A 27,159-nucleotide genomic window follows, 5' to 3' on the forward strand; every position below is an offset into this window, starting at 1 on the left:
AAGCATGCGCACCACCAAGACTCTAGGTTGAATCACCGCAACCCCTCAATTTTGTGAAGGATAGACAAATGAGTGTGATGTTTGACATCTCTTGCTCTAAGCAGAGAGGGGGGAGTTTAGGCCACAGAAAAATCAATGTGTTTTGTACAAAAATGTTTTTTTTTCCCTGTCTTTAAATTGCCCTGGAAGACAGCCATATCCCTCCAAATGCTCTCTAATAGCCAGACACCAGAGGTACTATAGTTTAAGTCCAAGAAAGAACATTTTGAAGGACCCAGAAGAGATGTTAAGAAAGTGGGCATAGAAATTGCAATGGAAATTGAGTCAAAAATGTCACTACGTGCAATTTTTATAGAGTGTGTGTACACATATGAGTGGGGGTTTTTGTCTGTGAACTCCTCCTGCAATAATGGGCTCATGCATGAGCTACCCCTCCTGGCGTCAGTAACGAGTAGGTAGAACACGTGTGTGTGATGACCACTACAGCAGTTGCTTTCCCGATAAACCTGTAGTCCAGGGACTGCTATCAGACCTGTTGCCTGTGCTCTGCCAAGCACTGCAAAACAGATAAGAACATGGTGGCATTGGCGGTAATAAGTGGGGTCCCTCCCTTTCTGTAAGAGCCCAAGCTCTAGCCAACAGTGCTCTCTAAGCACCAGGTGCAGGCCTGACTAGCTCCAGTTCTGCTTTTTGATATCAGCCAAGGACAGACATTGCCAGTGTTAAAGGCAAGGGGGAGAGGAGACATTTGCAAAGAAAGCTGCAGTATCTGCAAAGCTGTTTTTAAAAACAAGTTTCAGAGAAAGTAGCATTCCGGCAAAAATCCTGTTCTGCAGAGTTGGGCTCTGCCTTGCTCATGGACTGCTGAGGAAATTGAATAAAGAGAAGGAAAAAGCACCTGTTTAAATAAAGGTGCAGAAGGAGGGATACCTCGAATGAAGCCAACCTCAGCACAGCCACTTCTGGCACTGCACAGGGCACTGGTAACACCTAACTGCTGTGCTGAATTTATGCATTCATTCTGGTCCTGTTAACCTGCACATGAAGCATGGAGAAGGCTTTCATCAGCCTGCCTTGCTGGCAGATCTCTTCGGTGCATTTTGGAGAGTGTTCACTCTTAACCATGTCTTTGCCTCGCAGAGGGGACTTGCTGAGACTTCAGGGTTACTCTGGAACTTCAAAGTTGAAATTTAAACATGCTTTCCAAATCCCAGCCTTACTGCAGGGTATGGTCTGGAGAACTTTCAGGGCTGTAGCCAAATCCAGACCTCAATCCCACCCCTCTCCCAGGCCTTCCACTTCTAAGCCTGACTTTGCGTTTAGCCATCACACTTTCACAGCCAGCTCTAGTGAGGTTCTGTGGAGACCCACCTGCCTATACAGGGACATAGCACTGCCAAGCTTGAAGATCCCAGACCACAAACTGGAGTTCCTTAAATCAGGAGGTTTGATTTTACAAAGCAGCAATATTGAATAGATATTGAATTTTCACATATGCTTCGGTTGTTGAATTGCCCTTGCATCTCCTTGTCACATGACGAAGACTCTTCAGTAGCTCATTATGGGGGGAGGGTTCAACCTTGGGGCACCATCCCTGCCTGACAACTCATGTTTGAATTGTCCTGTGCAAGATCCAGCTTCACAGGGGGTGCAGAAACTAAAATTACTCCCCTCCCTCTCTCCATGCTAGGAGGACAGAAGCTAATCTGTGAGATAGGTAGATTTACTTTAGGGTAGATTTACTTTACACCCATGTAAAGTGCAGAATCAGCCAAGGCCTTATTGCTCAGCTACATCTGTGTGCAGTAGATGATGCTCAGTGGGATCAGTCTCCATACAGGGCTAGGAGTCCTCACCCCATACGGATGGCTGCATGACACTGCAGGAGTGGAATCCATTGCTGGAAGAAATGAATGCCAGGTGCATGGTTCAGCTACGCTCTCTCTATGAGAGTTTGCTTCTGCTCTTTCCTCCAAGGTAATCCTCTGTCACGGAGCCCAAACACACACCACAGTACCCAGATTTATGATTTATATTTTATTTTCATTCTTTTTACAAGCAAGAAAATCCCTGAATTAAAACAATCAATCAGAATTAATCAGACATCCCCAAGAATTCACCAGGAAACAGCTGTCAGGATGAGCAGGATGGCTTGGGCTGGGTTTAGTCCTGAAATCCAAGTTGAGATTTGCCCCAGTCCACTGAGACGTGACTTTCCAGGTGACGCATGCCCCATCATACCAGAAGAAATAATGCAGCAGCCCTGCTGTCCTAGGGCATCTCGCACTAGGGGGATCCCTGTGGCTGAAACAGTGGACAGTAACGGAGCAGACCAAGTCCTTGGAGAAACGAAAGCAGGAAGAGGGAGTAACCCAGAGAGCAAATAATATGACCCAAATTATTAACTCCGGGATGCTAACAGCTAGGGAGCCCAGGCTCTCACTAAGGAGGCTGTTTCTCTGGTTTGATCTAGCGCCCTTGATTTATCTCAGCCCTTCCCCAGGAAGAACTGGGACTCTCCATACCCAAACAGCATAAACTGAAACTGGTCCCATGAATTTTGCTTGGAAGTTTTTCTGGAACAGTGCAAACCATCTATGAGCACTGTCACTTAGCTGGCAGGCAGTCCCATGCACTAAACCAGCCCAGACAGCCCTGCAGAGTCCCAGAAAATGCATGTGACTAGTCCCTCACAGCATGGCCACATGTTAAACTTTTCATGTCCTGCCTACAGGACAATACGGCAAAGGCTACATTACAAAGTCCAGAAAACAGAGGGCAGAGACTAAAGTCCCTGGAGGCCTTGGGAATTCCAGATATAGTCCTAGATGAAGCAAACATGATGAATCAGAGATACACAGGGCTCCTCTGAGACAGAGAGAGGTGGATGGGATGCAGACGAAACATAACAAGGCTGCTAGGTCTGTACAGGGGCTGAGGAAGGGACTTACACCTACCTCAGATGCAGAAGACATTATAATCAGCCAGGGCCTGCTCCTCTGCAACAGGACAGGAGAGACCTAAGTTATCCTTGCACAGAGCCAAGTGCAAACACCCAGACAGCCCTGGCACCCCATGGTTCCACACTCACCTGGATGGTAGTAGTCATAGACCCTGACATGGCCTGGTTTTAGGTTGGTCACCCCAATCTCCCGCTCCAGATGCAGGACATATGTCTCAGACTTATGGCTCAGCTGGCAAAGAAGAGCAAATGACAGTTCACTTACGAGCTGTTCTTTTTATTCCTCACCTAAATTTGATCCTACTGATAGGCAATAACAATTCTGTGGAGTCAAAGGCAGGACTTCAAGATGAATCTTGAATATCCTGCTCTGCTAGCCCAGACCTAGATTGCTCACACAACTCTACCACCATCCCCCACTCCTGCAGCTGCTCTAGTAGCACACACATACTTTGTCCAAGTAGATGGCAACACCTCCTTGTGTTTTCTCAGTTCTTCTCACAGGGTGCCAATGCTGCAGCTAGGACAGGAGAGCAGAGGAAGCAATTTAGTTGAGTCTTTTGAAAAGCAAGTGTGAGACATCCCAGCAAGGTTTATCTAAGCTTGAATGGGCAGGTTCTCATTCACCCACTTCCAAACTTATTTGGGGCTTTTAGCCCTTCAGGCTTATCTCTCTGCAAGGCCACTCAGCTCCTACAAAACCCAAAGACAGGAACCTAGGATACTTAGCTGCCAAGGATATGCTCAGCAAATTGGGCCAGAAGGATCACCATCCTCAAGGCACAAACAGAGAGCCGACAGTATGTGTTCGTGTTGTGTGGTAGAGGAGAAGGGATGGTGAGATTGCTGAAGAGAGAGACAGGCAACACCTTCCTATGCAACCTCCCCCTCTCCTTGGACATGGATGGTCCCACTGACACCACGTCACCATCCTGATTCCAGGCTTCTTACAGACATCCCGGATCCTGGAGCCAGGATGAATCCAGACAGTAGGGACATCTCCACGATCACCATGTTGGAAGTGGATCTCTTCCCAGTGTACCTGGGGGAGAAGATCAAAAGGAGTCTCTTCCAGCTTCCCCTTCCCTCCACCACCATACCCTGTGTGCAGGACCCTGAGCCAGGCAGCCCAGCCAGGACCGGGGCCAAGGCAGTCACTGCTTGTTCTCACAGGGGGCAGATGATGGCTGCACTGCCTGAGCATCCCCAATCTGAGGTGACTGCTTGCACTCCTCTCCCTAGCAAGAACCAAAGCCCTCAGAAATATTTCCCCTTCTCCGGAGACACTTGTATCTTTCCTTCTCCATCTTCTATCTGGGCCTTCTGCTGAAACTGCCTGGTGTCTCCAATTGCAGCCAAGAAGCACCCCTCAGCTCTCCAGCCATGCCTGGCTTTCCTTCCCAAGTGGAGCTGTGTCTTTAGAGTCACCTGACATTGACATAGACAGTAACAGAGTGTGTATCATCCTCGGTGCAATTGACTGGCTCGGTTTTCACTCGCAATGCAAAGGATGTGGAGACCTGTGGGGAGGGTGTGTTGTACCTCAGCACCATCTGCAGGAAGAGACAAAAAGACAGAATAAGACATGGATAATTAGTTCAGTATCATCTGTCATAGCTTTTTCTCACTGGCTACTCTAATCCTCAAGATACGGAACCCAGGCAGTGACTAGATAAACCATACACAGTGAGCACACTCATCCCAGTACCCAAAATAAAAGTCACTCAGATTGGAAACCTTCCATGATCTTTCCAGCTGGGGCTCCTTCTCCTCACCCTCCCCCTTGAGACTGTGCAAGTCAGGCGCGCAGCAGTGGGACCACTATACAACATTTCCATCCTCCAATACCCTGACGGCCGTGGAAGCATCACTGTCCTCACATTTGGACATGTTCTGTCTCCGAGTCTCCTACAGCACACAGGTTTATTACACTGGCAACAGGCTGGGATTAATGCCCAAGTTAATGCACATTTCCTTGCATAGAGCTGCAGCAGAGACTTTTGTTTTCGATAAGATGATGAGCAGAGGGTTGTCACAGCAGAGTCTGTGGAAACCTACCCGGGTAAAGACACAACAGCTGCCGTGGGCCTGCACAGAGAACTTTCCTGGGACTTCTGTCAGTGCTGCCTCCTGCACCAACAGCCGGTTCTGGTAGGAGACTTTGAACTTCCTCCCAAAGCCTCTCTGGGACCTCACCCTCACTTCTGCAACCCCTTTCGTGCTGTACGTCAGCGCTGCATACTTAGCCAAGGCCTGCAAGGCGACTACTGTGTCCTGAAAAGGAAGAAACTATTACATTTGCAGCTCTGATACCCAAAGATACTTGAATGCACTGTCCTGAGGACCTCCATATACAAGGGCTCTTCTCCTCAAAGCGTTCACACTTGCATAAATTGTGCATAGATCGTGCAGAGGTTCGTTCTCAAGCAACATCCCCTTCCCCAGCCAGGAGTTACCTGTGTTGAGGCAAACCCTCCATAGGCATTCTGCTGCCTGGTGAGCCAGGCCACGATGCCAGAGGCTGTGGTGAGATCAGACCCTGTGACATTTGGCTTGGAGAGCAGGGCCAGGAGGACATAGGCTGTCAATTCCACATCCACAGACAGTGGCTGTGACCAAGGGCTGGTGCTGGGTCTGGGCTTGGACGAGATCTGACTCCAGTGGATCTGCCCACCTGGGAAAGGAAGGGAGTAGATGACATTGAGGGATGTCAGGAAAGAAATCCTGAGGCCTAGGCCAGTGGCTTGTGTCTGCAAAGACCATCAGGTAAATACCTCTTGTCTGGGTCATCACGTCACTGGGTGAACTGCAATCCCATGTATTTTGCAATACCCGGCACTTCGTATTACACACCAAGGTGATATACAAAAGCTAATATGCCAATAATCTGCATACACAGTACCTCCCAGATGTCCAGCTTCTCTGTTGTCCCGTTTTCCAGGTCCACTAAGTACCTGATACTAGCTAACTGCCCACTAGCCAGTCCTGGGGGTCAGGGACTAACAAGAAGCAGGGCAGCTTGCTTCCCTCTCTGGTGCTTTGCAGTCCTGCATAAGAAAGCCCACTTCTCTCAGAGCCCAACCTCCACTTTGGGTACCAGAACAGGATGAGAGGTTTGAAGGAGACCAGCCCCCATACCACAGTATTGTCAGCACATACCTTGAGTTTGTAGACTGGCTAAGGACCTAAAGGGTAAGGCTATGGTCCTTCCAGGTTGCATGTAACCAAGGGCTCAGAAAGGTCACTGGTCCCTTCTCTGATGTTCACCTGGCACTGAGGTTCCCGTACCTGCTCTGATTGCCTTTCGATCAAGCATATCAAGCAGCTCTTGCGTGCGTTGAGAATCTTTAGCCAGGGCAAAGGTGTAGGCCAGCAGGGCCTGGGTGTAAGTGCTGGCAGCTTTGGGAAGGGAAGGAGCGATGCAGCCCAGAGCCTTGCGCACCACTGTACTCTACAGAGAAGAGTTACACAGGTGTTGGCCACACACAAACACACGTGAGGCAGGCAAACATTGAGGTCTACAAGCAGAAGGATGCATTAGCATATGCCAGCACAGAAAGCACCTCATACATTCCCCCAGGTGTCTCTGTGCTTAAGCCTGCACTTTTCTCTTTGTATCAGTGCAGTACCAGGAAGCAGTGTCTCCAGCCCTTGGTGCAAGGTGCTTGACAGACCCACCCTGAGCTGGTCATGGGTTTCAGCAGTGCTCTCACAGTGAAATGAATGCCTTACTGCTGGAATAACACCACCACATCTCACTTTCCATGTCCGAACACAAGAGCAACAATGCACAATTGCAAATGCTTACACCCAGGCTGCTGACCAAGATTACTGTGTTCAATTCATCTCTACAGTGCCTTACAAGGTCACTGGGATTTCCAGTTTCCCCTGGAACACCAATACTGCTGTTGGCAGGAGGCAGCAAACCCACTGGTCTCAGCAGCATTGTATTCCAGCATTCAGCTGTGCTATTCCAGTCATGAGCCAAAGGCTCACAGTGGTTGCCTGTCCCATATGTATGCATCTACAGCACTTTGTGGTTTCCCGTCTTCCACTGGCCTCTTGGTTTAAGTACAGTAAGGATCACACAAGGGCTACATTTAAGATTTATTCTGACACGTGACATGCTCCTCACCTCTTTCCCTTCTAGGAAAGAGAAAAGGTAATGTCTGTGTCATCTTTGTGCTTTCTAGATGGTGTAGTAGTATTGCTGGATGCAGCCACCAATTCTCAGAAATGCTCATAGCATCTACTTATGGAGTATCAAAATTTCCCAGTATCCAGCTGATGCTTTTTGTTGCTCTCTCTTGTTAAAGCCCAGCAGAAGCAGTAAGCTAAACTCTCATCATTTCAAAAGTCCTACTTTTCTATTTGCCCTTAAACATAATAACTGCAAGCAGTACAGTAGCTTTTGTATTCTGTAACTGAATAGACCTAAGTAGGAATTACATCACATTCATGAATTTGTTCAGGGACTCCTTTATTATTCCTTTTCCTTCTTAAATCTCTCACTTTCCCAGACAGTTAAAGTGGAGATAACAGCACTAATGTTTGCACAACTACCAAACTTCAAGTGAAAACACTTGATGTACCACCTGTGAAGTGCTGACTGTTATCGTACATCTTATTACCTTGTCTAGGAACAGTCTGACATGTATTATAACCCATCTGGCTCTGGTGTCTTCTGGTGAAACTAACTCAAGAACTGAGAGTGCCACTCTACTGGAAGTGTTTTCACACTTACTGTGCTTATCCTGGTGTTGACAATAGCCATCCTAAATGCATACTGTACAGAAGCATTTAGCTTCCCTGGGAGTAGTCACGTGCCAACTGAGAAACTGCTCCTCTACAACATGCCATTTGTTTCTGCAGTCAATATAAACAATATCTGTTTTGTTCCAAGAGATCAATTTCCAACACAGAGAGGGGGTAGAGGGCTGTTTGTATCTGCCTAGATTTTTTGTCATACAAATCATGCTTTAATATCAGTTCATTCAGGACACTGTCAAATATCTCCAACCTTTTCCCTGCATTTTAACCCCTAACGACTTTCATCAGCCTTTTAGGTATGCTTGTAAGGGAAAGTAGGATCTGTTCTGGACATCTTGAATGCATTAGCCTTTGCAGGAGATCCTCAAACTCCTTCTCAGAATTTTGACCTCCAGTGATTGTGTATTCTTTGTAAAAGCATTTATAAACCACTCAAGGACACTCTTTTCCTGGGTGCTATGGCAAGCTTTGTGTTTCCCACTTCATCTACCCACAGACCTACACAGCAAATTCCTTCATTGGGGCTAGGATAACTACTGTGAGACTTGTATTTTCACTTATTTGTTGATACTTTTGAGTGTCTTTCATTGTCATGACCATTTTTTAAAAAACAACGGTTTATGCATGTATGTCCAAATTAGTAACTGTCTGGTTACTTTCACATCAACGAATCTGCTTCTGCAACAAAGCATTCCTCCCTCCATGGACAATCCTTTCTGAGTTAATAATACTGTTGTCATCTTCTCTGGAGTATGAGGAATTCCATGAGGTCTCCTACCTTGTGGTAGCCTAGATTTTCTATCACCACTATCAGAGCACTAAGTCACTCTCTGTGGATGTATTCAGGACAGAGTGGCTTCCACTTGCTCAGCATGCAAGTTGCTTTGAGGTCCTGTTTGTCACTCTTTCAGGATTTTACTCATGGATTTGTAGCAGTCTCGTCTCTTCTCAGTAACTCTTTGCTTTCCTTCCCAAACGACAAAACTGGTTCTTAAGACCTACAACAAACTCTTCATTAATTTTCTACCAGGATGAAGGTCCTTGCCCTTTTGTTTCATTCTGCTGCAGAGCACAGTACGTGTCAAATATTTGTCATCCAGTTTCATGAAAAGCCTCCTCCACAAAAGTCAGCCAAAACTCAGACAGTTCATAGAATTACCAAATGACAGAATAATTCAGATTGGGAGGGAGGACCTCAGAAGGTCTCTAATCCAACCTCCTGTTCAAAGCAGGGTTAACTATGAGATCACACCAGGTTACTCAGGGTTTTGTCCAGTCTTGAAAACCTCCAATGATGGAAACAACTAAATCTCTAGGCAACCTGTTCCAACACTTAATTGTCCTTATGGTGAAAAAGGTGACCTGAAGGACACCTGTTGCCAGAAAGAAGGTTAATTCCCATCTGTCTAACTTTTTTCCCTTAAAAGAGCACTGCTATTTCACTTACTTTTCTTATTTCCAGAGAATTTTGCTTCTCAAAATCTATAGCAATAGCACTTCTCCATCAAGTTCAGTATATTTTTTTAACTGCCAGTACCACAGAGTAATTAGTTATGATCTTTCGCACTTGTAAAAATTCCCTCTTATTATTACTTAGGTGCGCAATTCCAACTGCCCTACTTCACAACACATATCTCCCTCCAGCACTCCTTTCCCAGACTTCCACTTTCTGGGAAGCTAAAACACATTAAAAATGTCATTATGGCTATTTATTTGACTGTGGGAGCAGCTACACCATCCTCTCCTGCCTAACAAGACACCTCTCCTCACCACTAGCTCTCAGCTGTGTATAGTAAAAAGGGTAGCAAGGGAGTGGGAGGAGGGGTGGGGGGGGCGTGGGAATGAGCAGCCAATGCCTGGGAAATGGGCATAGTATCTAGCCATGAACTCCAGTGGCTCCCTGTAGTCTAACCTCACCTTCTACCCTGCCAGCGATGTCCTCCTCAGGGGATAGTTGAGGCTTTTTCCTGAGAAGTGGTAAGTTCTTCCTCCCCCACCCTATTACTTTATCCACAAGCCTCTCCAGGACACTCTGTTGCCTGCCCCAGTGACACCACTAAGCTCTTCAGGATTCAGATCTTAAGGCAACAGCATGGCAAAGAATCCCAATATTTACCTCTGGTGTCTCTCCTGCCTCCAAGTATGCAGCAGTGATGTAGGCAGCCAAGGGGACTTCCCCATCCACACCGCCCTACAAAAAGCATAAACATCCAGAAAGCTGGGAAAGTTAATACACAAAGACCTGAAGCTTTTCAGTAAAAGTCCCACCTATCCCTGGCTTGCTCCCATGCAAGAAAGCAGAACGATACAGGAACGTGAACTAAACAATTACCAGTACACTGGGAAAGAACTGCTTTGAGTTGTCCTTCAAGGTGCTCTGGCTCCTACCTTCATGGCTGTGTGGAAAAGTTGGCCCACATTTCTGAAGCAACCGTTGGGAAGCTGGTGGAACTCCAGCCAGGTGAGAGCAGCTTGGATGGTCCTGTTGTCCAGGAAAATGTATGGCTTGGCTTGGACAAAGCATTTAACCACAAATGCAGTCAGCCTGGTTGGGGAGAGAATAGAAAAAAAGGCATAAGAGAGGGAAGAGAGAAGCAGAAAGAGATGGTGTGAATGAGACAGAGGGAAGAATGAATGGAAAGAAAGAATTGAAGCAGAAGTTGATGAAAAAGAAAAAAATGTGTGAGTTTGAAACTGGTGGGTCTCTCCTCACCTATTGTTCTGCTATTCCTTATTTGCTGGTCCAAGAACAGTTGCATGCCCCTAGGATGCCCTAGCCCACAAAGCATCTGGAACACTTTGGGTCCAATAGGACAGAAAGGATTCAGTGCTGCAAGCAGAAAGCTGCCCACCTCCAGGCTGTCAGACAGCATGTAGACGGCAGGGAGAGAGCCCAGGGCTTACCAAGTATTACCATACTCATCCTTGGTACCAAATTCACTGTAGGAGCCATCAGGGTGTTGATACTGCAGCTGTATCTGGTACCCTGGGAAGCAGGATAGGACATTAGCGCTCAGAATGGTATCTGCAGTGAGATCACTGGGCAGGGAATAGGGTGGTTGAGTGCTCTAGGGGCAAGGGGAGAGGCAACCATTGGTAGGCTGGACACAGGGGAAGACAGAAGAGCAAGGTGAGTCTGTTGTGCTTGCCATTGCGCAGGAATCCTGTGGCCCTCTCCTTGATCTCAGGGGTCAGCTGCCTCGTCTTCTCCAGGTACTGCAGCACATAGACAATGGGGGCAAACAGCACCATGTTCTGCTCCCCACAGCCATGGGGCATCTGCACCAGGTGGTCCAGGTTCTGCAGTGCTGTCCCCATGAGGTCACCTGGAACAGAGCATAGGCACCCTGACCACCTCCTGGGCAGGAGGTTTGGGGATCCACCTCCTCCTACCTGTGGCCCGTTCCCAGCAGTGCACCAGGCAAGATAGATAGGCCCAGCACAGCAATGTGGGGGCACCTCTGTCCAGCCAGCTTATCAGTTCCACCCTGCCCTCCATATGGGCTGTATACATTCCCATTCTGGCAGGGGAAGCCCGTAAACAGAACACTCTCTCCCTTGATGAGTGTTTTAGGTTATCTGGAACCAGGAAATGCAGCCACACACATGGGAAGCACAAGGCAGTGGACCCTCAGAAACCTCAGAAAGGGTGTGGGGTGTTCTGGGTTTGGGCTTTCCTAGGGCTAAAGTCAGAGATACGGGATTTGGAAAGGTATTATCATAGCTGAATTCCTTACCGGTGACCGAGACGGTGGCTCTGACTGAACCTTCAACCACATTTAGAGGCACCATCAGGGACACAGACTCCTGTGCTGGATTTCCTGACACCAGCGGGGTAAGGTGTGGGGGGAAGACAAAAAGAAAGAGATTCTGATGAAAACAGCCTTCAAAATCCCCAGAAACTGTTTGAGACTGTTCTGTGCCAGCATCCCATTTTCCTGTCACAGAGGTTGCAGAGCACCTCAGAAACCCTGTCCCGTTCCATCCTCAACTCCCTCCATCAGCCTCATTGTGACTCTGCTATCCTAACAGCCTTCCTTCTGAAGAGGCTGAGAGGATCTTCTCCTGGAAACCCTCTGTGGTCAAAGCCACCTTCCTGCTTTTCTTTACATAAGTTATTCCATCTCATTTCAGATTTCAGTTGCAGGTATGTCTTCTCAATGCACCTGGTGCTCTCAAAATCTGCTAATGGCCCCATCATACACCATAAAATTAAAGAAGGGAGCAGCAATCCTAAGTCATGTCCTCCAGCCTCACCATGTTCAGTAGTCTTGTTTTATTACCACAGGTGAAAAAGGCCTCAAGCTATCACATTAGTATCAGGGATGTTGATGCTAAAAGATTGGACCTCCCCACATCCTTACCTAGGGGAAGCTCTAGCTGGCACCACAATTAGAGTATGCTTCTTTAGCTTGGTCATGTTGACAGAGGAAATATTTCAACAAGTGGAAAGACCCAGGAGGTGATTAGGCAGGAAGGGGAGGATGAGCTGGGTGAAAGAAGAAGAAGAAAATCTCTCTACCTTTTTTGGGACACAGGATGGAGCTGTGAGCCTTTTCTACCAACACTCCCTCTGGCTGTTGGAGCACACAAAAGTAGCATTATAATGAGCACACAGGAGAGAAACAGGATTACAAGTGGATTAGAAATAGATATGGACAAAATCCTGGTTCAGGCTGGAAAGTCAGCTGGACTAACACCATTATCGCATAAAAATGTAAATTATTGTCAATCATTTTCATTTCAGATAAGAAAACAGCATGCATTTTCAGAATATCATAATTTCTGAATGTCTGTGAAACTGATGCTGTAAGATTAGAAGAGAGCTCAGGAGCAAGGACATAAAAGAGCATACATATTTAAAAGTTTTCCATGGTACGAAGTGGAGGATACCCCTCTACCTCCCTACATCAGCCCTCATGGTTGGGCCCAGCTCAGGCCCTGAGATTCTAATTACACACCTTTAATAGCAAGGTGGAACTCCCTAAATTAACCTGCAAAAAATCTGGGAATTGCACAAAGCTCTTTTAGGTCCAGGTAACAGAAGAGCTTGTCTGACCCGAACTAAAAGGTGTTTGGTGATCGTGTCTTTCTGTCCTTGGTTTGGTACAAATGGTATCTCTTCGCCACAGAGCTCTTCAGTGGCCACAGCCTCTGTCCTGAGGGTGATGTTCATGAGCCCTGAAAATAACACACATTTAGGTGCATAAAACATCTTCTGAGGAAGCATCTCCCATTAATACAATAGAAGTCACCTGTTGACAACAAAAAATTGGATCAGAGCTCTGTATGATTCTGTACCTCCTAGCACAGATTTGTGAGTAATCATGACCTTAGGATGAATGCAAACAAGTACGTTCTGGTTAACAGGGCAAACAACTCCTCACTCCATGTCAGCTCTTACAAAACATCCCCACCTTGGTCCTATCCCTTCCCAATTCCACCATCCCACCTCCCTGATCTTCTCACCCAGTTGCTCAGCTGTGACACTCCATTGAAAGGTCTTAGCTTCATCGGCACATAAGCAACTGCTGTAGACACAGCCTTTGCATGGCTTCAGCTGGAAGTCTGCGAACTCCTCCAGGGTCACTTGGATCTGAAGGGACAGCAGGGATGGCAGGTGGTAACAAGATAAACGTCACAGGCCATAGATTTTAGCCATCTCCTACCTACCCATACCCTGCTTTTCTTGCAGAGCCTATCAGGGCTCACCTACCTTCATGCATCGCTGCAGGTAGTTGAAGACTGTGGCCTTCAAGATGAAGGTCTCACCCTGGATCACAGAAGATGGCAGTGTGAGCTCCACAAGAAAGGGCTTGAAAACAAGCAGACTGGAGGCTGGAGCAAGTCCAAAGCCATTACGTCCTGTGCAGAACATCCCTGCTTTCCACTCTGTGATGGTGTTAGGCACAGTGACAGTGACATTCTTGTTCCCACTGGGACTGAGGAGAAGTAGACAGCAACAGAAGCATTTAACTGAATCTTGCTGTACGCAGCATCAGGTGACCTGGTTCTGTGCCATTCTCTCCAGTGCACCCCATCCCCTAACCTCAGTCTAACCCCTAACCTCTGCTGAACTTGTAGCCCCTGTAGGGTTACAAGTAGGTCCTTGTAGAAGTAGGGCCCCCTGCCTCAGATGCTTATATCAACAGAACATTTTTGACAATAGGTTACATGGCTGCAAGATGCCATCAATCACGTTTCTCAGACAGCGCTTGCCCTTTGCACATCTAAAAATGCTTTACAGATGTCAGCAGTTTTATTCTTTTTGGCCTAGGGATGGAGAACCAGACACCAGCAGAGCAACAAGACTGGCTCAACATCAGTAGAACTTAGCAGAAGAGACAGATCCAGCCATTCACCTTCTTGTGAGACACTGACAGCTTAAAGTCCAACATGAAGACAGGGCAGAGACGTGGCTTGTGCCCACATCACAACTTCTGAGAGCAGCAGACTGTTCTGTGGCTGCTACCACAGCAGACATAAAAACAGCCCTAGCTAAAGCTAATGATATTATTTGACTCCAATAACTGGAGACATTCACTTTTGCCAGGCACATACAGGAAGGCAACACATACAACATAGAGACCTTTGGTTGCTCAGATGAGGCTGGTGGATAAATCACATAGGAGATATCTGCTGCTAGGGAGCGAAAAGATGGATGTAGTTGGAAGGACATAGCTGGAGGTGGGAGAGGGCAGATATAGGGGCATCTGGCCTGAGCAGACTCTAGTCTCCACACACCAGACAAGAAATTCTTAAAGTCAGAGATGAAAAATCTCCAAAAGCTCCCTCAGCAGACCCTGTGCACTCACTGAGCCTTTCTCACAGGACACAACTCCCAGTCCTGTGAAGGACTTCTGTGGAGATCAGCCTCCCCTGCATCCCAGGATACATCCTGTGAGCACAGTTTGGGAAACGCCAGCCCACAGGGCTACGACAAGCAGAGTGCAGGCAGTAAACCAAGCTGTTCTGCTGCACTGCACCTGCTTTCCTATCTTCCCATGCCAGCCACCCTCCATGGATGCACAATACTTCTGTATGATCATCTAGTACCGGAAAATGCATTCAATGCAGACATCAGCTCCGATGAGAAATAGCCTGACAGATATGAGCCCCATGACATATGTCCTTAGACATCTTCCTCAGCAGCTTATGATCTAAACCCAGTTGTATCTGCTGCCATTCCTGGTCACACTAAGCCACTGCTCAGTTTACTCACCCCACAGAATACAAATCCCATATCCAGGATTTGGGGAAATGCTTGTGTACTTTCTCTTCAGCTGAAGAAACAGGTGAAAACATAGTGGGCTGATAGGTAGATGTTGTCAGATGCTCTGCTGGAAATAACAAAGACCCAGTCACCACAGCATCCTCAGGCCCTGGTTTAGAGCAGAGGGGGTCCGGCACAGCTCAGGCTGCCCATCATCCAGTCAGCTCTTGGGAAGCATGGCACAGAAGGAACAGAAGGTGCTATCCCAAATTTTAAAATCTCTTGCCTCATTTCAAACAGAGGTGCTGTGGACCTTACTTGCATTTGTAGGCACCAAGGGAAGAAAAACCATTCCTTCACCTCAGAGATAAGACTTGGGATCCAGACAGCTCGCTAACATTCCAGAGCAAGAAGCCACGAGACCCAGGCATCCTCACACTAGCACAACAGGTTTAGAGCCAAGGAACACTCTCACTCCTCCATTTGCAATTATAGCAAGTACTGCCTCTTAGCTCAAACCCAGGATTGCTTTCACCTGAAAGACTGAGCATCTCATGTAAGAAGAAACAATGGCAGCTGGCAAATACTTACTGTTATATGCTTTATGGGGCCGGGCAAACATCAACATGGGCCTGGAAGTAAACATTGCTGTTTCCTGAAGCATAGTTGTCGATGTAGTGTTTGGGCACACTCTGGGTTTCCTGATATTGGTGTTGGACATAATTTTCAACCCCATTTCCTGTAGGAAAAAAAAAGAACTGATGCACCAGAAGCTTGTCCTCTCCTCTCTGTGCTCTATCCTGTGCCTTCTTGTCCCCTCACACAGTGGGGACTTGGCTGTCCTCTGGCTTGGCAAAGTATTCTCTTGCTTGATTTTAGAAGGGAATTATTCAGATCCTCAGCAATGGGCAAACAAGGTCTTCTGAGCTAATTCATCTGGCCTGAGTCAGCTAATTATATTCTTTTTCAAACACATGGTTATTCAGGTACTATGCCTTCTCAGCCTGCAGAGTGCAATTGCTCATGCTATGGAGATTAAACATACTATGTGAAACCCAATTAAAGTAACCAATCATCCTTGGCATGCTGAATTGCAAAACCAAAGTGCAGTAACCACACAACAATTTCTTCTTGGTCAACAATTTAAAGTCACTTATTCAAATAACAAGTGAATTACCAGGACCTAAACTGGACCTGTTACCTGTACTGTCTGTAATGGCATTCCTAGGATATTGGTAAAGTCAGGGGGCCACACTTCCCTCAATTAATGAATTATCCCAACCCACCAAATCAACCATTTTTACCCTGAATGCTGTAAATACATCAGGCTCATCAGAATTTGGGAACCCGCATGAATGGTCATCTTCAGACACTTGGCGAGGATACCTTGAGTTATAAACAGATGGGAACAGCCCATAGATCTGGGAAAGCAAGAAAAAAGAAAAAAAAAATCAGCACAAATAAAACCTGGCATCCCCTTCCTGTCACACATCCAAGACCTGTTTGAATTGCTCCTGGCTACTGTGCATGAATGCATGCCAGAAAGCCCAGGCTCACTGTCACTCTTCCCTGGCTCTCCTCTGATAGAGCCAGCACAACCCGCTGAACTGAACATGAGACAGAACAACAGAAGTTCATTTACCACTGGTGCACTGAGTGATGTTCAACCTCTTTCTTAACACATGCCCCCTAATCCTTACCCATGCCACACTGAGAGCGCTGCTGATCCTTCTGGGCAGTGCTTTGAGTTCCTTAGGAGATAAGCTCTGCACAGATGCAATGGCCTGTCTGTCTCCCTCCCTCTTCATGTCAGTACAAGGGAAGGGAAGAAGTTGGAGCAGGCTCACTCACCAAGGAGCTGCTGAGCTCTTTTTCTGGCTTCAGCAAAAGGATGCTCTGATCCACAGCCCAGACAGCACACGTGGACCCAGGAGCTGCCAGCAGGTGGAGACCAACCTCTGAATCAGGAAGGGTCTCGGGCGTTGAGAAACCCAGCTCCACCTGGATGGGAGGAATGCAGGCAATAGGTGAGTGACATTGCTGCTGGCCACCCTACCACTTCCTGAGCAGGGAAGGGACCTACATGAAGAGAGTTTCCAAGGACTTGCCTTGGATGGAAACCTGAGGAATCTCCCAAGGACCCCCAGAAGGTATTTAAAAAAACATCATGTTGAGGTTCTACCAGGAAAGATGGCGGGGGGGGACCATCAGTGTGTGCAGTTCACAGTACTGAAGATATTCTTGTGTCGGAACACAGCACGCTCTTTACCCAGCAAACAAGCCAGCCATGATCACACAACTCAAACAGCTGTCTTTCTGGTCCTTTTGGAGCCCCAGATCAAAAATAAGCCTAGTTCTTATCTCCAGGCTCTTTATGGGGTTGGTCTCAGTTTCCTGCAGCACTTCCTCTTCTTGCTTGAATCTGACTGTCCATGGCAGACAAACAGCTGTGGAGCAGGGGCAATGGCAGTCCTCAGAAGTTCATCTTTGGAGTGCAAGACACAGCCAAGAAGGCAGATTCCCATGGATGTCATAATGACCACAAGCGCTCAGCCCTTTCTGGATAGCCAGTAAAATCCACTTCTTCCATCAGCCACTTTGAGCTGTCTTCCCAACACCACATACTAACAAGTCTAAGCAGCCTTGAGCTCTCCTGGGAATCACACTAATAACCTGTGCTGGGCTGTGATCCTACTGGGTTGCAGTTGCTAAACAAGCCTATGGAGACAGACACAGCAATTCTCTGCCAAACATTGCAGTAGCCCCCACAATTCTCAGCCTGTACTTGCTCCATACATCACAGGACACTTCACCATTCACATACTGCAGTTCACATGACAGCGTCGCACACAGTGTCAGTCATACACAGCTATACATATTGTGTATTCCTCAGTCTCTTCTTTCATTGCAGCAAGCACATACACTCTCACACATTTAGTCATGGCCTCAGACACAAATCCTACCTTATTTCTGAAACACGTGGAGACACTGAAGATGGCAGAATCAGCAATGATTTTTCCATTAGGGAAGATAACATAAACAACAAGTCTTGGAGCTGGGGCATAGATCAAGCTGAAGGTAAGAGGGATGGAGAAGAAGCCTTTCAGCACTAGATGGAGGAGGGAAGGAAGAAGAGAAAGTAGATTTGGTAGTGAAAATGGACTCTGATCAGCTTTTGCCATTCTACATGCGCCTGTTTAATTCCTTTTGTCAAGTCTTTCAGGACCAAGGAGATTTCTGGAGACCACTGAAACAATCAGCGCATCTCTGGATCTGGTATTCAAGACCAGCAAAAGACTCTTCCTGGTTCTGTTCATTGCCTCCAGGAGATGAAACAGCTCTTTGGAGTTCAAGCTTAGATCTACAAAGAGTGAGAGTCTCAGATAGCTTTCAAAGCCTCCCATCACCAAACATCTCCCATCCCATCATCAACAAAGAGGTGATCTTTGCCCCAAATCACCTATAATTTAGGCTTTAAAGAGCTGGAGAAGCAGACAACAGTGAGTCAACACCCATCAAAATGATGAGCTGTGGCATCCTAACTAGTCAAAGATCATTTTTAGACACAATTGCAAATTAATGCAGGACAGTTTTGCTAGAAGATAAGGCTATAGTTTCATGCCACTTGCAGAGGCAGCAAAAGGAGACTTCTTTGAAAATGAAGGAAACAGAGGATGAGTCTATGGGCTGGGAAATGCCGAGTATTATTCTCTTGGTACCAAGCAGGAGGGTAAAGGAAACATGAAAACTGGAAAGGCGCACTGCTCTGATACAACAGAAAAGTGGTGAGCCAGCTCTGAATTGCAGAGAGGCTTATGCCACATATCCAAATAAGATGGCATGCCACAGACCACCGAGTGCTTGCTAGATATGAAACAGAGGAGTGCACTTACTTCTTGGCAGCCCAACCCAAACAGTCTTCTGACCTGCATGGACTATCCCTCTTTTCCCTGTGACCTAGGGAAGAATACAGAAAGGGAAGGGAATGCCAGTTACATAGTCTTTGAGACCACTGTGCAGATCAGAGTAATCCTGAAACTGGAGATTAAATGGGGGTGAGGAGAGGGATATGAGCTTTACTCGCTCTCAGGTAGCAGGGAGAGCTCAGGGGATCAAGAGACTTGGGGGAGGACAGGTAAGGCCAATACCTGCCCTGCACCTGTGCAGAGCCCAAAAGAAAGGTGCTGCCTTTCTTGCCATTACTGCAGCCACAGGACAGAAACCAGGATCCAGCCCCATGATGGCTGCATGATCAACCTGTCCCAGGCTGAGCCAAATCTATCAAATATCAAGCTTGAGTCTGTAGGAGATGCTGGATCTTGTGCCTTGAGCCATCACCCACTAGCACTTCCCCAGAAACTCACAAAGTAGGAGAAAATGACACGTTTGGGCCCGTGTTCCAGGTCCTCCTGGTAAATTCTGAAGTCCACCCGGATAGCTTGCTTTTTACCACAGGGCATTGTTTCTGGCACATGGACAATAGAGAGAAAACTCCTGCTGGTGCTGTAGAATGGATGTATGAAGTGAGAGGCTCGCTGGTAACTCAAATCAACTGTGCCAGGCTCTTTATCCAAATCTTGATGCAGGACACTTGCCTGGTGAGACAAAAAAAAAAAAAACCCACCACATTTAATTTCTCTAGTTAAACAAGTCAGCTGCAGATTGCCCTAGCTGGAGCTTCATAAGAAGCTCAGATAGGGTGTGACTAACACCGTAGCACAGGTGTCTGTGTGGAGAGTTCATGGGGAAAGCAACTGGGATCCGGAGAATAAGCTCTCAGAGGGAGCCAAGATTCAGAACATGCTGAGGTGTTTCAGGTTTGAATTACTGTCCTTCAAGAAGAAACAGGGGAGATGTCTGTGGGGCAGTAAATAGCTCTGAGATGCATGCGTACCCCTGCCAACAAGACAGACCCTTCCTCACTTACCTCCAGGGAGGCCGAGGTGCTGTTCCAAGCAGTCGTGTTCAGGCTAAATGAAGCTGTCCCAGAGTCTCCAGTGATGTACTTCTGCTTAAACTGCTGCTCACCGCAGCTTACTATGAGGAGGACTTTTTTGTGCTTCAGTGCCTTGCCTTGGTGGTCGATGACTTTAATCTGAGAACATTGCAGTGAGCAAGAGAAGCACAGAAGAGTCTAATCAGCAGACAGAATCTCCTGCTTCTCCAAGTCAGGAGCAGCATATCCAAAGACAGCAAGGTCACCTTTCCAGTCATTAACAATATTATCAACACTGCTACTGGTCGCCTCCTATTATCACTTGCACCACCGTGTTCATTCACCCCCATGCTCTCTATGCCTTCACAGCAGAAGGCCACCCAGCTGCTGAAATTCCAAATGTTTGGGTTTGCACCCCACATATGGATCCCCATAGCTGCTACTACTCAAGGCTTATTTGGCAAATGGCAGTTTTGGGTGTTTTTCTCACTTTTGACAGTTTAAGAGTTTTGTCTCCGGGAGTCATTCATGCCCTCCCAAGCCCCTGGCTGGAGGTGAGGTCGGACAAGATGCTAGGTAACAGTCTCTGTGAAGGCATTGCTCATGCTCTCCCCTGCAAAGGATTGTAACTGGGAATTACCTTCCCCCTGTACATCTCTCCAGTGTGGTAATAAGACTTCACATCATCAAACAAGGCCATCCCGCAAATCTTGGAGATGAGTAATTTGTGGGAAGCATTGACGTGTATCTCTGAATGAAAGCAGTGAGACAGAAACATGAGGGAGGGAGCAAGGAAGCCAAGCACCGCTCAGCAATTTCCCTGCAGAGTGTCCCACTGGAAATACTGATGCACACGTTCAGCTGCACACACATTTCATATCAGAGAAATGATCTGCCCAGGGCTCTGGGTATCTAGTCTTCTTCCCACTTACTTCTAGCCCTTAGAGAGGCCGCTAAGCTTCACCACCTGAGACCGCAGGCACTCAGAGTGTGTCGTGCTGTCAGGAACTGGTGGTTCTATCTGTATCTGTGAGGTTAGATGGCAGGCCCCGACAGGCTCAGAAAGTTCAGAGCCCTTGCTAGCCTGAAAGTGTCCAGTGTTCTTGGTAAGATTAGTGCATCTTCACATGCCTCTTCTCAGCCACCAGAGATGTTTCCAGAGTTACCTGTGCCATCCTCCACCAGCGAGGCCTCTGCAACTATGCTGTCCTGATAGTACCGAAAGTCTCGACTGAAGGAGGACAGACTCACATTTGTGAAGAAGCAACCCGTCTTGTCTGTCTGAAAGTACAGAGAGAGAAAGCAAGGTCTGAGCAAGGCACTTACGTTAGAAGTTACCCAAATGGTGCAGAAACAGCAGCGCAAAATCCCTGCTCTCAGGGAGCTTGCTTTTTTACATAGCAGTCCTGATTGTGGAGCAGGAGCATGATGCACACCCATAGTCACCAGGCACAGTTACTAAGAGGCAGCACCAGCAGACCACTAGTCAAGCAGCCAAAACCATGGGGTAACATCACTATTATTTCAGCTAAAGCCTCCAGCAGCCTTACCTTACCCTAGGGTAACACAAATATCTCTGAATACAGCTCAGCTCCTGCTAAACATCTCACCTGGTTGTTGAATTCCTGACAGAGATCAGGTTTTGAAGCACTGGGAAGGAATGGAGCTATCTTCTGACAAAGGCTCACATGAACTAGCCCCTGGACGCCTCTCCCATAGGTGTATCTGTTTGGGAGAGCAGGGAAAGGAAGAGACAGTCACACACAGTGAGAGAACACAGGCCTTGCTTTGCATAGCCCCAGAGACCACTTATTCATGGATATTCACAATATAGCACAAGGGTGGCAGCCATACAGCAGGCCCAGGAGCCCTGACCCAGTAAGCAGAGTCAGGCTAGGGCACTGCAGTGATGGGAGATCAAGGGCTCTGTGATATAATTAGTGCCAAACTAATCTATTTTGGGAAACCAGAGTGTTGTAGGTGCTGACTCGGCACAGAGCTCTGCGCTTTACATCAGCATCACCTACATTAACCCCAGGGTATGCTGAAGGCATGCATCATCTTATGAGCAGAAGCACGGGTGATTAAGAAACTGCCTTTCATTAAGAAAGCACCTTTACATGAGGCTGTTAACCCTAGCATTGTCCTTGGACTGTTCCTGGGGCAATTCCTTTTTGCCTCTCTCTAGTTTCCTCTAGAGCATCATCTGGAAAAGCGTCCATTCATTTCCCATGAGTTTGTTCTGCAGGACGACACCAAACATCTGCCATGTTCTCCCCCACAAATGGCTGCTTGTCGAAGGGTAGGTTGTTCCCCCAGGTCTTCTGTGTAGAGACTTGTGGAGTGTTTTTAGAAAAGGGGCATTAGAGTACCAGAAGGATAGTTATAGGAATGTTTCGTGTTGCATCAGGGTGCAAAGAGCTGCTGCAGAAGATTCTGGCCTCCTGTAACTGAAGCGTAGTAAATTTTCCCCGAGTTGCTCATGGTTTCCTAGCCATCTTGTGCTCATCAGGCCAGAAGTTAACACAGGGCCATCCCTCCAAGCAGAATCCTTACCTGCCACATACCCGGAGTGGGAAGGTTTTATCTAGTGCATAAATCTGATTTGGCACCTCAAAGATCACTTCAAATTTTGGCAGCACTGGAAGGAAAAAACAGAGGACTGTAGGAAACACTGGCCAGGGACAGCCTTTCCAGAGAATCAACATGAAGTCAGACTATGGTGGAATAAGAGCCAGGAAATGGAGAAGGAAGGTGGTGGGAAGAGGAAAGGGAAGATTTCCATTGTTTCTTTAACAGATTTGTGTGTAGTGCCTGGTTGATTGCTCCTTCCCAAACTAAAACCCAAACATGTCCATGTCCCTGCACTTATGACAGCTATTTGCCCTGAGAGAAGACTAGCCTCCCAACACAGTTAATTGGGGGATGAAAGAGAAGTGGGATGGCACTGGACTTCATACTACCTGGAAAAGCCCATCCTAAATGACCTTGTTTTGTCTGACGCAGGGATCTGCAGGAATCAGCTGTGTCAAAGGTCTGGGGCCATGCACAACATTCCTCCCACACACTGACCCAAGGTGCCAAAGTGATTTCTCTCCTGATCCTCAGCTCAGACTCTTTTCTATGACAGATGCTACTACTTTTCCCATTTGCTCCCAGGGTGGTTATCACAGAATAAACACCCAGCTTCCTGGATCAAGAGTGCAAGGTCCTCTCTGCAGCTCAGACATATCCCACACGTGCTCATACCATACTCCTCAACGGAGAAGCTGCCGTACGCTTTCGCATTGGTTACGTTGATGACATATGTCCCCAGCAGAGGCTCATGACTTAGCTGGAAAGACAGATCTGCAATGCCGTTTTGGGGGATCACATTTAGCCACTGCTCTATCCGGTTGTTCTTAGGGTCCTACATCCATAAGAAAGGAAGAAACAGTTGTTCCAGCATCTCACTGATCCACATCCCATAGAAATCAAGCTTCAGGATTTCAGTGCTGCAGACTACCAGGTTCTATAGCTAAGGAATCAGGTTTGGTATAGGCTAGTCAAGAAATTTTGAAGACAATATAATGCTCAGATTCTGCTCCCAGCATCTGAGTCAAGGAAAGATCCTTCACAGTTCTAACTTTTTTGGTAAAGGTCTGTTGATCTGTCTGTACTCTTGCAAGTCTAGAACAACTCAGATTTCTACTGAAGTAACTAGAACAACTCAGATTTCTACTGAAGTAACTGGGAGCATAACATCAAATAAGTGCATAAAAAAAAGCAGCTGTAAGGAGTATGCTAGTTTAAGAAATCTTGAAGTTCTACTGTTCCACCCAGAGGTCTGTAAAATCTACTAGGAACTGAATATGAATAGCCCAGTGAAATGGCTGCCATCAACATTACTGTAACACTAGATTTCAGCATCACTCACCTGGAGAAACAGGGAAATCTGGGGGGGGGAAAGGCAAAAACATTAGAAGACAGAAACACATGCCAGCAACACACACAAGGTACTTCAGATGCAGAGCCCCTCTCTGAAGGATGTGCAACCAGTGTTTTGGATATTTAGAGCACTGACAACAATATAAAGTAAACCAAACATCACCAGAAAGGAGAAATACCGGCTGGGTCCATTACAGTACGGTCTGGAGAAAGGGAAAGGAAAAGCCAATCTGGAGGTCACCCAGCACTTGCTAATGACTTCCTGGCAGAGTCCTCCATCAGGAAAACTCACTACCCAAACAGACCTAGCTCTGGCTCAGCAGCAGTCTTAAGGGGGTTACAGAGATATAGGATCACATAGTTTGGCAGGAGCCTCTGGAGGTCATCTGTCTAGTCCAACACCCTGCTGAAGCATGTCTTCTTAGAGCAGATTGCTCGTAGCCTTCTCCAGCTGAGTTTTGAACATCTCCAAGGATGAAAATGCCTTCTCTGGGCACCATTTTCAATATCTGATCATCATTGCAATGAAAAAGTTTGTTCTAATGTCCAATCATAATTTCTTATATTCCAACTTGGAGGACCCAGATTAAGAGCACTCCCCCCCCCCCCCCATATCCAGGAAAACCTGACTTGCAAACTATTTGCTCCCCACATGACACCATCACATCAGGAATCAGTATGTCCCATGCTTATGCTTGCTTGACCATTTTACCAAGACGAGCAAGAGACACGTATGCCTCTGCCATCTTCCTGAGTTACCAGCTTTTACTTGAGTTACTATTCTCCTCCAGACACTTATCAAGCCTGGCCCAGGGATGAATGTGGAAAAGTTGGAGCTTTGCAGATGAGCAGGGTAGAAAGGAAGTAGGATCCACGCATGGAACGAGGCAGACTTTTCCACAGCCCCCCAGGGTTGGCTTACCGAATCGTTGAGTGCAATGAATTCCTCATCCAGAGTCATGATGCGAAATTTCACTGAAGAGGCAAGGAAATCAGGCAATATATTTATCAGATCTCAGTCCTTCCCTACAGATCCCTGCTCTATCAGTTTCCCCAGCTCCTGTCTCCATTCTATACATGTTTGTGATAACACTGACAGGGACAGTCCCACATGTAAAATACCATGGACAATGACCTACTGCCTGCTGCAACTTCACAGTCACCACAAGCTGGGCATTACAGCCACTGAAAACATCACATCAACAAGAGACGTTGTCTCAAAGCCTTCTGCTAGGGCTGTCCATGAATTTCAGCAATCGCAGGCTTTCCATATGGTGTTACCAACAGAAAGCCTAGGGCCCACAGTTGCTCCCATTTGCAGCTCTCACCTGTCTGCCCTGGTTGATAGATGGGCCTGTCTGTTTGGATGAAGGTGCCACTGCTGGCCTTACGGATCAGGACCTTTTTCTTCTCTTCAATACTGACCCCTTCGCCTGTGATGATCAGTTTGACAGTGGCAATCTCCTCTGTGCCGTCAACTGGAGGTGCAACCTAAACAGACAGAGAGAGGAGAGCACGCAGCCCCCAGGTAATCTTCTGGCGGCCCTGAGCAGGAACTGAGAGTAAAGTGGAAGAACTAACCAGTTCCCCTCCACCTGTCCCAGGACATCCCCTCCAATATCTGGATCCAGATCACATCCAGACCTCCCTCAGTCCTACATGACAGCAGGAGGCCTTGCATGTCATGGAATCTGTCCTTTTTCCTACTGGTTAAGGAATTTCGCCTCTGCTGACAATGTGCCTGACACCTCTGAGTCTTCAGACTTGGTCAGGAAGATGGTCAGATGCCAGAAAGGTGGGAGATGGTAGCAGAGAATCAAAGGAGAGAGATCGAGCTGTAGCACAGCCTCAAATGCTAGGCCTTCAGAACTACCCAGCATGTACAAGTAAGAAAGCCAGATTAGAAAAGACAATCAGAGGGTCTTCCTGGCTCCAGCAGCCTCAGCACAGAATATACTGTATATCAGAAGGAATGTTGTTTAGGCATGTCTGCCTTATCCTCGATCTTTGCTAAATTCTCACCAACAATGAATCAGCTTCAAGATGCTGTTTAAAAATAACAAGCACATCCATTTCCATCCAACTGCTCTTCAGTAGCTCCTAAGAGCTGAGCTGCTGCCTGACTTCAGGTCCTACAGAAACTGCAGTATGTCATGAAAACCACTATTTCCCCAAGATTTAGCTGTGGAGCTGCACAAGTCCTTCAAAGAAGAGCTAAAGCGGCTTCATCTGGCCTGGGATGGAAGAGAAGGAAACAGGTAGGTTCTTATGTATCCAGAAGTGTGGTAGATTTTAACAAATGTAACTGGAATTTAAAAATTAGATTCAGAAGGGGAATTCAGTGCTGACCAACAGGTACTGTGCTGGGCTACACATCCCTAGGCACCATCCAATCCCCATCCTAGCAGGCTCACTCCAAGGCAAAGAGACCCTGTCCATGTCATCCCAGGTTAGGGAGTAACACAAGGGATTTACAGTTCCTGAAGGGAAAATCAGTGATGGCATTTGCCTAGGGTGGCTCACCCAGAACTTAGTGCACATGAAAGTCTTCTCCTTCTGGATGGTTTCTTGCACTAAGAGTTCACGTCCTGCAGAGCGCTCCAGGACCAGGTTCGCTTGAAGCTTTCCTTCATAACAGGTGATATGGAGGCAGGCAGCTTGGGTGGATGGGTAGCGGAGATCTGCAGGGATCACCACCAGGTAATGTCTGGGGCAGGGGAAAGAAGACATCAGAGGTGGCATCAAGTTGAGAGCTCAGAGATGCAAAATAGCTTCCCTGCAGCAGCCCACTACTGCAGAATTGCTCAGCAATGTGCCATGGCTGCAGCCGATATTCAAAAGCAACAATGAACCCAGCGAAGTGATTGCTTTGCTGATAACTTGACAAATAGTTTCTGCTTGATTAGCTTAAGTACAGCCCTATAATCTTTTTCAAACCCCTTATTCCAGTCATCTCCTGAACTCTCCAAAACCATCCCTTGCAGTCTTCAGAAGAAGTGGCCTCATAACTTTGCAGTAGAGACACCAGTGATATGATCTGGCATGGCAACTGGAGAAGCAAACATCCCTGGGCCTAAGGTCTGACTTGGAAGCCCCCCAAAAAGGTGGCTTGTCTTTTAACTCACAGGAGTCAATCATCTAATGCATGGGAGGCAAGGTAAATGACTCAGCTACCCTTTGGGGTGATCTGACAGAGCAGGAAGCACGAGAGCTGATGCCATGGAATGTGGTCCATCTACCTAGACTGATGCCTTCATGAAAGAGACCGAAACAGAAGTTCAGCATCACTCACAGTTGGTGAAAAGCAGCTGCCATGTGGAACAGAAGGCTCAGGAAGATGGCTATCCTCAT

General features: G+C 47.2%; 1 protein-coding gene across 1 annotated transcript; it reads right to left on the reverse strand.

Moving 5' to 3' along the window:
- Nucleotides 1–2,076: 2,076 nt before the first annotated feature.
- On the reverse strand, nt 2,077–27,159 carry LOC104014582 (alpha-2-macroglobulin-like protein 1). Its single transcript, XM_087766025.1, has 36 exons — nt 27,101–27,159; nt 26,332–26,515; nt 25,137–25,299; nt 24,731–24,783; nt 23,798–23,815; nt 23,131–23,290; nt 22,438–22,522; nt 21,492–21,606; nt 21,048–21,162; nt 20,522–20,631; nt 19,873–20,040; nt 19,310–19,540; nt 18,839–18,902; nt 17,909–18,054; nt 16,797–16,946; nt 16,250–16,366; nt 15,537–15,684; nt 14,955–15,072; nt 13,449–13,674; nt 13,202–13,328; nt 12,792–12,913; nt 12,255–12,309; nt 11,470–11,553; nt 10,882–11,058; nt 10,637–10,718; nt 10,121–10,277; nt 9,849–9,923; nt 6,251–6,413; nt 5,419–5,636; nt 5,021–5,236; nt 4,391–4,515; nt 3,914–4,004; nt 3,414–3,482; nt 3,092–3,194; nt 2,958–2,999; nt 2,077–2,339 (listed from the first exon to the last, which is right to left on the reverse strand). The coding sequence occupies exons 1-35, from the start codon at nt 27,157–27,159 to the stop codon at nt 2,959–2,961; spliced, it is 4,335 nt and encodes a 1,444-aa protein (XP_087622151.1). The 3' UTR covers nt 2,077–2,339; nt 2,958.

The sequence above is a fragment of the Nipponia nippon genome, unplaced genomic scaffold, assembly GCF_047370975.1.
Source record: "Nipponia nippon isolate SJK-2023a ecotype South Korea unplaced genomic scaffold, ASM4737097v1 scaffold_3, whole genome shotgun sequence".
Classification (NCBI taxonomy): Eukaryota; Metazoa; Chordata; class Aves; order Pelecaniformes; family Threskiornithidae; genus Nipponia; species Nipponia nippon.